Below are 13,281 nucleotides of genomic sequence, written 5' to 3' on the forward strand. Positions count from 1 at the left end.
TGGCAGTGCTTAATGAACACTTGAAATAAAGCATGTTTCTGTCAGATATTCAACACCCGTGTTTTTAAAGCTGTCTTGAGGGAACTCAAATGCTTATTACAACTTTTCAGAAAAAAAAAAAAATCACAGTTGTGCTATATTAATTTCCAAGATTGAAGGGGAGGGAGGGATGAAAAAGTTGGAAAAAGACAAAAATGTAGACAAGCCAGTAGTGTTGCAATTAGCCTGAATTTAGTGACTGATTATAGTCCATCTATCCAGCTAGATCCTTATTCTAGGCTTTGTCAAATCACATTTACACTTTCTTTTGCAATGCTCCCCTGGCTATTGCACTGAATTTTTTCTTGCACATCGACCCTTTGGGCTTCAGGCAGAGCAGTTTTCTCCAGTTCCTCTTGCCCATCCTTGAGTGCTTCCTGCACTTTCAGCCGTGACGCCCCTTTGCTTCAGGTGCTGATCCTTGTGCCTGTGGACTGTGCCATGGTCCTGTTGGCCATGAAGCTGCCTTTCCTGTGCATTGCAGACACAGCTCCTGGGCTTCCCAAAAAGGAAAGTGGTGTGAGCAACTGGAAGAAGGTCACAAACTTTTCCTGCTCCCAGATAACCATGGGAAGCTCTAGCAAGCATCCTGGGTACCTCCTTTACCTGCTGCTGATGTACTTGCAACTTCTCTCCAACTTCTGAGGGCTCCTGGCACGCTCTGGCTCTGGGTTCATGATGAAGTGTGTCCTTGGGAGATGGGGAAACTTTCAATAACTGATTTAGGTAACTTTTTTGTTCACCCCTTTCCTGACTCCCGGCACTAAGTGCAACTTAGTTCCATGGTGAAGAGTTGAATAGAGTACATGAGGAAAAGGAGGACTTTTTTTCTGACCTCGTCAAGCCATCAGTCTGCCCCCTGAATGTGTGGTTTTGATTTTAGTTTTGTTCTGAGTAAGTGTTAGCAGTTGTGAAGCTGAAAGTTTCACATCAGCATCGATGGCAGCTTTTCACTGCACCTCCTTAAAATGGCGAGTCCCTGGGGTGTCCCCCCTGCTGTTGGTAAGCATGAAAGGTCAGTGAGATAAATGGCCTCCTGCTGCCCAGTTGTGAAGCAGGGTTAAAAGACTGCACCTTTTTTATTTGTCTCTCATAAATCACAGTATTCCTAAGCCCCTGTTTCCTGTGAGCAGTGTGTTCCTGCAGGCATGCTTTCCTATCCCTGTTCCTTTTAGCTCCAGGTGAGACTAAAAGCAATGCTGCAAGCCACCCCCCACCATAGCTATTCTGGCATTTTCCCAACTGCACTGTCCAAGGATTGGAGAAGGTTTTGAAAATTAAGCATAAAATTATTTCTGCTGTCAGGAGCCTAGAAAGAAGCTGGCTTTGGACATAAAACTCTTTTCTCTGAACAATGGTTTAGGGACAGGGGAGTAACCTGAGCTCTCTATATATTGACCTTGCTGCATCTCTGAGAAGTTGTCAATGAAAAGGGATTGTACAGTTGCTCCCAGGGAGGTGGCAGATTGTGATTGCTATTACTTCTGGTGCTGATGAGCTTGTTTCCTCTACTGGTAACTAGTTTTGGCCAATAACTAGTTACCTCCTGCTTTTCCACCACTGGTAGTTTGCTGCAGCCTGTCCATGATGAACCCAGACGTGGGCCTGGTTTTGACATTGCTCCAAAATAACATTCTTCTTGCTCTTGCATTTTTATTGCAACAGCTGGTGGGCAAAGGCATAAATACAGAGTTAGTTTAGCCATTAAAATGCTGTTGGTATTTTAACCAGACAGCTGAAACTGCTGTCTTCTGGGTTTGCTGAAACCTTCAGCCAAAGGATTTTAGGGCTCCAGAAATGAGAATAGGGTAAAAAAGGGATGATTTTTTTCTTGTCTCTTTAGATCAAGGTAGCCTCAAATTCTCTCACAATAACAGGACCATTTAGTCCTTTTATTTTGAGGTACTGCAGTAGCAGTAGTGGAAGGTTTTGGTGCTGGGTTTCTTTTTTAGGAGCTATCTGTTGTGTTTTTCCCCTAAACTTAATGCTTGCTGTCAAAAAGTTGAAGCTGTTTCTTCAAATGACCCCCTCTTTCAGGAGTGAAAGGGAATGCATGCATTTATTCATCCTTAAGTTGGTTTGTTTTTTGTGGTGTTTTTTGTTGACTTATTTTAGTCTTAATTGAGAAGACCATTTGCTAGTGTCTGTAACTAGTGCATAACTTACTGACAGAATAGGAAGAGTAGACAGGCTGGGGCCTTTTTTTTGGCTTTTTAGGAGCAACTTCATGTTTAAAGAAAAGAGGAAAAATAAAAACCAACCCAGCACCTCTTTGGATGTTGACAAGGGACGCTCGGGTCTTGTGTGCAGAGCCTTGCTTACCTCATGGTTCTCTGCAAGCTCCCTGCCTGCCTGCGACCTCCTTTGTAGATGTGTGTCCTTTGAAGGGTCATTAATTTAATATCTTTCTCTGTGCAGCAGCTGGAACAAATGGTGGCCCCAGCTCCAGCAGGAGCTCCCAGCTGCCCGCCTCGCCCAGCGCTGACCTACAGGCATTTTTGCCGTAGCTGTCTCAGGCTTTTTATAGTTTTTGCACACTTGTTGCATATAAGATACCTTACAGGTGTGGGCCTTCAGTGAAACATTAGCTGGCTGTTTGGGCAGGGCTTGAGGTTTGTTTTTTTCTGGACTCTTGCTTTTCTTCAGAAGCATTTCAAAAATGAGGGAAAACTCACTGGGTTCAGACTGAATTTGTGCCACAGCATTTCACCGTGAACTCACCAGAGATTAATCTAAACTGTCTCACAGTGTGCTCCTCGGATGAGAAGGCAGGCACATGTCTGAAATGGTGAGTGGCTCTGTGAGTGCAGGTGCAGCACTGCCAGTGCGGGGCACTCACAGGGGTCACCCAACCATGTGACAGCAGCTGTGCCAGTGTCGCAGCCAGGGGATTTCTCACTCTGCTCCTTGCCCTGGCCAAAATTCCTGAGTTAAGTTCAAGCTTTACCACTTGCAGACTGTGATTGCTGTTTGCAAGGAAAGTGCTTGCCTGTTGTGCTGACCTGTTCCTGAGTTACTTTAACTCAGCAATAGCTTTAAACAGGTGTCTGGTGCATAGCAAAGCTCCTGCTGGGATAGTGCTGACTGCTGGGTCAGGGCCCTCTTCCCTGCAAGCTCTTACCCTTTGCCCACCAACATTGTACTGGGGATTTTGGGGTTTTATTTCGGGTCAGTCATAAAACTGAATAGCAGTTTCATCTTAGCCCTAACTGGCCAAATAATTTGGTTCCTGCTGTTTCCAGTACAGTAGTGTCCTTCAGGGGACCGTCCCCTGCCTGTACTGCCTCAGTTCAGCCTGAGAGCACATGCTTGGGAGAAATAAAAGATACTGACTGGGAAGGCCAAGCTGATGAGGAAAAGTGCCCCATGGAGGGCTGCACAGAGGCCAGCTCCTAAAGGGTGCTGGTGTGGTCTGTGCTGCAAGACTGTGCTCTGGGACTGGATCCCTGGTAGCCATGTGGTCTTTGAGAAGGAGACCACTGAGGCTGAGTCACTCAGGAGTGTTCCTTTGAGCTGAGTGCTGTGTGTCCCTAGGCTAATAGAAATAGGCTGTCCCTTTGCCATTAGCCTTTAGTGTTTGTAACAGGTAACACATGCATGATAAGGTGTCCTAAAACAGAACAGGAGGTCTTCAGGTTGTAAAAAACAGGTGCTCATTTTTTGTAATTTACTTTTTCCAAACAGCATATCTTGTGCTGTGCTGTATGTCCCATTTCTCTTACTTTCCAGGTCATGTGAAGAGCCTTAGGCAAAGAGAATGGAACTTCACTGGTGTGGTAATGCACCATTTATGTGGCATTAGAGCTGTGCTAGGGGCAGCTTCAACAAACGTTCAGCTTCTCCAGATTGTCTTGGAAATGAGAATAGAAATGGAAATTTAATCCTCATTCCCTTTATTGTGGTTTTAGAAGCTGCTTGAGTACCTATTTGCACCAAAATGCTATGTTTTGATGGGTGGATGAAGTATAATTTCTGTACTGAAATACCGAAGAACCTCATGTAGGACAGTGCATAATTATGTAATTGTCTCATTGAAGGCATGTGGACTGATTGGGTTTTGCAGATTTTCAGGCTGTGCTGAGGAGAAAAGAAAAGATACTCTATGGACCATGACCAAATTAGATATAAATGTCACCAGTGTGCCAGAGAGAGCTGGTTGTGGCCTTGGTCAGCAGGTGTTCAGCAAGCCATGGGGAATGGAGTTCCCCCTGCATGGAGGTCTGTTGCCCAAGACTGAATCTCTGTCAGTCTCTCAAGTGTTTCTGCAGCTGTGTGCATTGTCTTTGGAGGACTTGGGGAGACATATGTAGTAGGGATGCCATGTTTGTGGGAAGAGGCAGCCTGGGTAAAGACTGGGAAGCAGTAGAAGCAGCCTCATCAGCACAATTTTGTACCTCAGTGTGAGGTAGGATTTGGCCGTGGTTCACAGCCCTGGAAAGCAGTAGTGCCCGCTGGGAGCAGTAGATGGTGGAAGGGGCTTTGGCAACATCCCCAGTCCAGGTGTCCCCAGGGGAAAGGGTGCAGGGCAGTGTCCATGGCCTGGATGGGGTGCCTGGGGCCAATCCCTTACTGCAGGGGATAGGAGGGTTGAGAGGGTGGCAAGAGGGGCATTCAGGTGTCTGCATATGAGGTCTTGGTCTCCTGCCCTGAACCCTCTCTGTGAGGAAGGCCCACATAACCCATCTGGGTTGCCTTGTAGGGCAGGTGCCGTGGCAGAACCATTTCAAGTCCATAGAGCTTTTGGGAAATACGTCATCAGGCCTTTCTCCTCCTGGTTTCATCGTGCATGTGTCACCCGGTGTGTCCTCCTGCTGTTGGTCACTGTGGCCATCTCAGAGAGGCTCAGCCTGTGCCCAGTGAGCCCCCGTCTATTGTCTTGCTGGGGCGACCAGCAGGATTTAGCTGCCAGAGATCCCCGGGTCTTCCCAAAGCAGTGTGGGGCAGGCAGGCTGGAAGCTTTACATTATTGCTATTTTTATTGTTCTTTTTTTCCCTCCCAATTTCTGGCTCTGCAGACCCCCAAATGCTCTTAATGGAGATATGGCCTGTTTATATGTTAATTTTAAGCCCGCTGACAAGCGGTTTGCTTTTCTCCTGACTTCTCATGGTTCCTTCGCCCGTTGAAAGCCGCTGCCATGGGCTTAGGGGATAAGGTGCCGAGAATTAGAAAATAAAATAAAATCTGCAGGATGCTGGAGAGCAAGGGGGTACAGGGATTGGCATGCTCCAAGTATAAATGGGTGATTTCTGAAAGCAAGGAACCCTGATACCAGGGGCATGCATGACAATTACATCCAGTACAATACAAAATGTTAATTACTAAATTTTGAGAAATTAATGCTGATTAGCAGCTGTGTGTGTGTGTGACCTAAATACATCTATTGCTTATCTTTATTCATAATATACAGTTTATTGTTGATAAAGTAATGGCTGAATGGTGGGCTGGCCCATGACTCTCATAGCTAAAGACTGAGGCCCGATTTGTAAATCATCTGAAATTTGTTGGCATCTGTTTTTTGTGGAATTTATACGGATGGGGAAGATGAATAGCAGTCTGAGCTATCCCCTTTACAACTCAACTCATAGATATTATTGAGAATTCATATTGCTTTTATTATTTGGTCACAAAAATGGACCTAATGCTTGTTGGCTTTAAAACACCTACTAGCGCTGCTTTCTCTCTCCATCTTGCAAAATATAAGACAAGGCCGAAGCTTAAATTAAAATCCTCAGGTTCTTATCTCTTTCCCACAGGAAAGCAAATCTGTGTTGAAAACCGTAAAATTAAGAGGAGAGCAAGGATAGCATAATTTAGCAAAAATTCATGGCACCAGATTCTGAGCTATATGACTGGAGGGATAGGTCAGACATTAAGAAGATACTGCCTGCTAATGCAAGTTCCTTAAGGTGGTGCTCTGGAAACAAGGAAAGGAGAAAATGCTGCACTGGTTCCCGTTTGCTTCCTTTCCTCTACTCCTACCAGCCTTAACAATAAATTGAGTTGTCCATTTAATAACCCATCTGCTTCCAGAAGTCCAGAAAAATCATGGACTTGTGCATGGAGCTATGTCTTAACATCTGCTTTGTGCCAGAATTTCAATAGCGAACTCAATGAAAATTAATTTCATTCGCCTTTTAAATTCTTTTTCTTTTTTAATTCCTTATGTTTGACAGGCTGTCCTTGCTGTCAGTGTGTCTGTCTGAAGGATAGCTTTACTTTTGGGGGGGGGATTTTATTAAAAGCCTGTTTGTTCTATAATTTTTTTGTGCTAAGGGGCAAGGTAGAGTGGCAGGGCACAAATGAGGAGTTCCTGTTACATGCTGGCATCATCACTGTGGCTCGTCTCACCGTGGAAAAAGCAACTTGAGTTTTAAGCAGCATTAATAATGCAGGATTTCATTGGGATTGAGGAGTTCTGTTGTCTTGCAACCTTGATCTTAGGGAGTAATTTTGGACAGCATCCTTCTGTCATGTTGCCTGCCTCCTCCCATGTGCCTCTGAGCTCTGGGAAGTGCTGGTGGGAAGTGTGCATCTTGCCCTGCAAGGACATCACCTTATGGCACCCTTTTCAGGACCCTTGTGGGCGTTTGTAGCGCTTTGAGTTCTCCTTGATAGAGTCAGCAGCCTCCCAGCTGTTCCTTGCGCTCCTGTGCCTCCCCTCTAAATGACCCTCTTGAGAGGTCACTGCCAACTGCTCCTATATGAAATCAGCCTTCTAAGGGTGACCCTTTAGTTACCCACTAGACAGACAAGAGTTTTCAACCAGACTTTGTAAAACTGCAAGGGACAGTTTTACAAAGATTTACAAATCTTCCTCTGGTGATGGCAGGGGTTTGTCCCAGCTGTGCCATGCCATGGCTATGCAGGAAGAGCAGTGGGAAGGAAGAGAGAAGCTGATGAAGCTTTTAAGGCTGGAGATATGGCAAACCTGCACTTTAAGCCTTCTTTTTAAATGCTGTTCCTGTAACCAAAGGGTTTCTCCAGCCCTGCTGCTGACTCTGCTGTCCTTGGTGCACAGTGCCTGCCTGCCCAGCACGTTGCTCCTTCTGCCCTGCAGCTCTCCATTTGCCATTTCCGCAGCCCGTCTCAATGGCTCCCAAATGCCTTTCTTCCTGCTCCCGGCCCCCACCCATTTCCCTGCATTTCCTCAATATCTGCATCCCTCTTTGGGTGCCAGGGGTTTGAGGATGCCGATTCTGGCAGCAAACCTGCTTTCCATCCACTAGCCCCAATGTCATGTCTGTCCATCTGTTTCCCCCGCTTTAGTCATGCAAATATTTAAAAATAGCATTTTGGAAATGTTGGGTGGTTGGGTTTTTTTTCAAAGCAGAAGCCTCCTCTCACTAAGACAATTTAATTTTTATTCTTCTCTTGCAGTCCAACAAGGTGCCCGTGGTACAGCCTTCTCATGCGGTTCACCCCCTCACCCCTCTTATCACCTACAGCGATGAGCACTTTTCCCCGGGGTCACACCCGTCTCACGTCCCCTCTGATGTCAGCTCCAAACAAGGTGAGCCCATCCTTTCCAGCACAGTGGGGATGCAGGGTGGCCCTGGTGCCCTTTGTGCTGCTGACAGAACCAATATTACCAATTTGTAATATTTTAGAGGGAGGCTTCCAGGTACATATGCCCACTTTCAGATATGGTCATTCTGTCGTGATGCTGATGCTTAACATGGCTGCTTAAATTTTTATGTTCCATCTAATGTGATAATTTGGGCTTGCTTTTCTCATCAAAGTCTTTCAAAATCTCAGTAAATAGCAGCCAGTCTTCACCATCTCCTGTGGTGCTCAAGGCTTGCAGCATGCAAATACAGAAAGGACAACCATCTCGAAAACAGGGGACAAGTGCTTAAGTAGTGGTGTTACTGAAAGCTTTTCTTTCATTTTATGTCCTTGTATTCTGGCTGTCCATATGTCAGTTAGCATAATCAAAGCATGGCCCATAAAACTAGTTTTGAACCTGTGCAAGTAAAAGCTTTACAAATCAAACATTTTTTAACCTTCTTCTGGGAGGTGCCTTCTACAGAAAGCATCTTTTTAGATGTCTGAGTCATGGATGTCAGTTTTCTCTGCATTTCTAGGACCCCTTAAGGCAAACACAAAAGCCTCCTAGATGCACATCTGGGAATGTCAGACCAGCCCTGCTCAGGGTCAGTCTGCAGGCCCCCAGGGAAGAGGGAACAGTCTCCAAGGTGTCAGTCCCAGCCTGTGCCAAGAGTTGATGCCCTATACCCAGGAGAACACAAGGGATTCCTGGGAAGGGTGTGCTTGCTTGCAATGGGTTGCAGGAGCCGGGGAGGGATGTGATGGAAGCTGGGGAGGTGGAAGGGGATAGCCATGGCCATCATGGGTCTGACCCAGCGTTTGGTAAGAACCTGAGCACAAAAAGCCTGCATGGGAGAGCTGGTGGTGAGGAGGGAAGGAGAGAGAGCAGAGGCTTTACAAAGGCATTCACTGTAGTCTGTGCATCTCTGCATGGGCAGGAAGCCTGTCAGTGCCACAACTGGTCCAGGAGGGTGCCTCTCCCTGCTTCTCTCTGCGCTTGCATGTCCCACCATGTGTTGTGGCACCCATTTGACAAAGTCCTGAAGCTCTGCTTTACCTGGGCTCACATCCATATGCACAGTTGTCCCATTTATCTGAAGAGGCTTTTAGTCATTGCTCAGGAAGAGAGACTTTTTTTGTTCTGTCTTTCCCTGAATGCCTAGGTTTTATTTTGGCTGTGCTATGGAGATAATAACATGGGCTACATCCAGAAAATGCTATGGCCTGGTGGCTCTGTGTGGTTTTTGCTGTTTGTTAGTTAGGTTTTGTTTTTTTCTAGGGAGGGGGAATACAAAAAGCACTCTGCCTGGAAAGCTTGGCCTGTAAATACGTATACAATATCTGTTTCAGACTTGGAAGAAGCAAATGGAGACCTCCTGTCCTCATTTGTCTTCCTCCTTAGCATCAGTGCCCAGGAGAAGGATATTCACACTCATTCCTTGAAATCCCAGGGGTGCCACGCGATAAGAGATTGGGATTTCCACCTCTTGCAGAAGCTGGCTGTGACAGCTGGGGCACAACCCGCTGCTGCAGTTTGTGAGCTTAAGATGTTTCTGCATACTGCATGCTGAGTTTGCCCTTCTGTGCCCCATCTTTTTGCCTTTACCCCAGTTTATTTTTGTACTCCTGTACAGCAGACCCCAACTGAACAACATCTGGTTTGTTGGTTTTTTGTTTTTGCTGCACATCCTCTCTTCTACTTCTTCTCTACTCTCTCCCCTGTCCAGCATCCCACCAGTCACGAGTGCAAGCCTGCTGAGGGCCTCTGCCGGGAGGCACAAAACTCATTGCCCTCTGGAGTTCCTGAACGGGCTCTTGATCCCTTTGCTCAGTGTCTGGCAAAGATGGAGATGGATGATGTGGATAATGCAGGCTGGAGACTACTGGTTTTGTCTGGGATGGTCTCCTTGATGTGTGTGGTCCTTCCATCCATACTCCCGGTTTCGGCGCCACCGGCGTGTGGGAGCAGCCGCACTGAAGTAGCCCATGCAGTTGCTGCAAAGAGAGGATTTTTTTTTTCCTCAGGTCCTCTGCCAAACGCCTCCAACCATTGTTTCTGTCCTCGCCTCCCACTGTGGGTCTGGAACAAGGCACTGCCCTGGCGCCCTAGCTCTGGTGCCCTCCTCCCACCAAAATCCTCCAACAAGGGGGTTCACAGCAGCTTGCCCTCAGGACTGCCTCTTGTACCCAAGGCACTTTGGGATGGACACACAGCACCGCCTTCCTAAAGGCAGTCACTTCTTCTTTTTTTTATTTTAATTTTTATTTAATTTTAATTTTTTTTCTTAACCCTCTCAAGAGAACTTGCTTTGGAGGGCACTGGCCATGTGGTAGCTCTGTGTGCTTCTGAGGGCGCTAGGTGCTGGTAGCCCTCCATAATGGGCCAGAAGTTTTGGAACAGCCATAACAAATGCGCATTAGTTCAGAGGGAGCAGTGTTGTCTCCATGGGTCAGAACTGCAGATCCTGGGGAAGGAGTGGCCCAGCTCCGTGTGCAGAACCTGGTCTGGCTGGGGCAAGGTCATGTCATCACTTCCAGGAGCATCAGTCATCATCAGAGATGTGAGAGATGAGACGCTGGGCTTCTTTTACAACTTGTTTGGTTTTTTTTTCTTTCAACCACTCGGAAAGAGTGCTCCCTCTCATGTAAAAGCCCTGGGATATGTAAAGTGTTTCCTTTCCTGTCAGCTACCAGCTGTTTAACACCTTTGAAAAGACAGCTGGCCAGAAATTTGATTCTCATGTAGGTTGTGGTTCCAAGTCTGAAAATCCAGTTTTTTTGAGACAATGACACCACTGGTATTATTTTCTATGCTTTCCTGTACACGGTCCTAACAGATATTCTTCAAATCTTGTAATTAAATTCAGAAGATTTAAGTACAAACTGAGCAGGGGAATAAATCAGTAATATCAATCTATAAACTAAGTCTCAAGGTAGCACATGCTCAGTCTTGGACCTTCGGAGTGTCACCATATAAATATTTAATACCCTTTTAAAGCAGCTGATTTAACATGCGAAGTAGACTTAACAATTCCTTCTGCTTCACCCCCTCTTCCCCAAACACATTTAAATAAACCAATGTCTTTGTGGCCTCTGCAACTGTAATTCCATATCTCCTGGGGGCACAAGGTTTAGGTGAAGAATGGAGACCACAGACCCTTTTGGGATAAGGATTAGCTTTAATCTTGAGGTGATTCTTGCAGTTGTAGGACTCTGTGTTCTGGGGAATGTGAGCTGAAAGATCATTCCTGATGGGACTCTTATTTTTCCATGAAATACTACCATTGCAAAACAGATTGACCTTGGAGCCCACAGGAGTCAACTTGATGAAGAGCTTAGTTGGAACTGGAGTGACAATTGGAAGCCAAATGAATCATATCAAGTGTGACCATTACAGGCCTGAAAATGATTCTTAATTAACCGCTGATCCTCTGTGGTAGCAAGTTTCCAAAATCTGTGAATCCATAAGGGAGCCCGTGAAAATATAAAAGTAGCAATTTACCTAATCTAATAGCTCTGCTGTTCTGCCTCTTTGACAACACTTTATTTTCACCTTGTTTCATGATGTGTTAGAAGAGGTCCTCAGGATCCTGTTGGGTTTGGTGAGACCACTGAGAGGACAGTAGCACCTAATGCACTTCACAGGAGATCTAAACTTGCACAGGTCCTTCCCCATACATTTATTTCCTCCTTCCATGTTATTTTTTCTGATATCTCCCTTTGAATTGCAGTATTGTGTGCAAACTGTTTTAAAGGTGGCCCGTGGAGCCTTTTGCTTTTAACACTAACCAAGAAGGTGGTTATTCCTTATCCACAGCACTAGTTCCACTGTAGTATCAGCTGGGAACTGTAGGTCATATATGCAGTATTTTGAGGGGAAGCTCACTTGTTCTTCTGTGCTTTTCAACAGGCATGTCCAGGCATCCTCCAGCTCCTGATCTCCCTACCTTCTATCCCTTGTCTCCAGGGGGGGTTGGACAGATAACACCACCTCTTGGCTGGTAAGATTTTTTAGCTTCTTTTCAGACAGGTGCATGTTCACACCATTTGCTGTTGAATCAATTGCAGCAATCACAATAGCAGCAAAATAATAATAATATCATTCCAGTAAGAAATTGCTACTTTATTTTAGTTGAAAAGATGAAAAAAAGTCGATCTTTGAAATGAAATGAATCTGTTTTTTGAACATATACAGGAATTGAAGTGTGTAGACTTCACTTTGAAGTCTGTATGTTTCTTATGGCTCAGATTTGTGGCTCTTAGTTTTCAGAAAGATAGCAGCAAACGGTTCTCAAGTAATTAAATGTAATTTTTAATAAACAAAATTTCAATTACTGAGGAGATGGGAGGTAAGAAAGAACTTTGAAGTGGAGGGGGGGGGTTTAAATCTTGAAACTGCCCCAGATGGAGAACAAATTTTTGTAACCTGCTGCTTTTTACAGTTTCTGTACAGAGAGAAGCCTCTGTCACTGGGAGATCTTGCCGCTCTTGCTAATGCTCTCATGATCTCTTGCTGCCACTCAGGGTGTCATTTTCCTTTTGGAGGAAATGTGGTATTTTCAGAGAGATAGATTTGGCAGGGTGCTTCATGTCTGCTTGGGTTAGATATGTACTTGCCTTCAGTTCTCTTGGAGCAGGGAATAAGGCAACTCAGCCACAATTTCAGTGCTTTAGAATCTATGTTGTGACTAGTCTGTGCCCATTCAATGAGGGATACAGATTTTTTTATTTTTTGATGTCTCCATGGGAGGGAAACATGATCCAGATGACAACAGGCAGAGAAAGTAGAGAGCAGAAGATGGTGAAATGTTGTATTGCTGGCATATCTTTCAGGAAAGGCCACATGCCTTTTTGGAACAAATAATTAGTAGATATCAAACTAAAATATGGAAGTATCTGACCATCTATTTTTTAAATCTTTCAGCCCCCCTTTCCCCATTCTGCTGCTTAGCTGACTTCTCACTTCCACTGCCACCAGGCAGTTGCTAGCATGCATTTTCCAGATGTGGTCAGTCATTTCTTCTGAATGGTTTCTCAGTGCAGAAACTGGGGGGAGGGAAGAGGGAAAAGAGAAAGAAGAGGAGAGACAAGATGCAACCTTACAAGGTCAGGGATGTGTTCAGCAGCACTCACCAATAGCGGGACATACTCAGCTGTCCCTTATGCTATGGCTCCCTGCTGTGTGGCAGCACTGTTGACACTTCCTTCAACTTTTTTTAACTTTTTTTTTTTTTTTTTTTCATTTCCTCTTTCCTTTAAGCACTGTTCATTTCCAGTAATATGCTCCAAGACTGAAATCTGTGTCCTTACAGATTTCACTCTTGGAACCTTACAGAGGCCAGGTTCCATTTTTTCTCATCTGAGAGCTGATTGACCAGTCGATAAGCAATTGTTCAAAAAGGATTGATGTATGTGGTGTCCCTCTGGCTGGTAGAGGTGTTTGGGCTGGTATTTGCTCATGCTACCATCGCGTGCTACTTCAGGGGGTTCATTGTAGTCATCAAGTAATCAAAACGTAGTGATGATGATAAAAATTAAAGACCTCAAGTGATGGACTGGTGGCAAAATATTCTGTATAGGTTAAAGTGCAAAGGAGACAAAAACTTCACACAAGCTTCTCTTACTGGACTGCAAAGTTTGATCTTTAAGTAGTAAGATAGGCTTGTGTCACTGTGGGCTTTTATGTGGTTGGG

General features: G+C 45.3%; 1 protein-coding gene across 4 annotated transcripts in view; it reads left to right on the forward strand.

The window, feature by feature from the left end:
• LEF1 (lymphoid enhancer binding factor 1) overlaps nucleotides 1–13,281 on the forward strand; it is a 70,127-nt gene that overhangs the window by 32,882 nt on the left and 23,964 nt on the right. For all 4 annotated transcript variants that reach the window (XM_059471034.1, XM_059471033.1, XM_059471036.1 and 1 more), the window contains exons 4-5: nucleotides 7,418–7,550; nucleotides 11,499–11,589. In XM_059471034.1, coding sequence (XP_059327017.1) covers nucleotides 7,418–7,550; nucleotides 11,499–11,589 — 224 coding nt within the window. The remainder of the gene's footprint in view (nucleotides 1–7,417; nucleotides 7,551–11,498; nucleotides 11,590–13,281) is intronic.

This window comes from Ammospiza nelsoni, chromosome 4, assembly GCF_027579445.1.
Source record: "Ammospiza nelsoni isolate bAmmNel1 chromosome 4, bAmmNel1.pri, whole genome shotgun sequence".
In the NCBI taxonomy this organism is placed as follows: Eukaryota; Metazoa; Chordata; class Aves; order Passeriformes; family Passerellidae; genus Ammospiza; species Ammospiza nelsoni.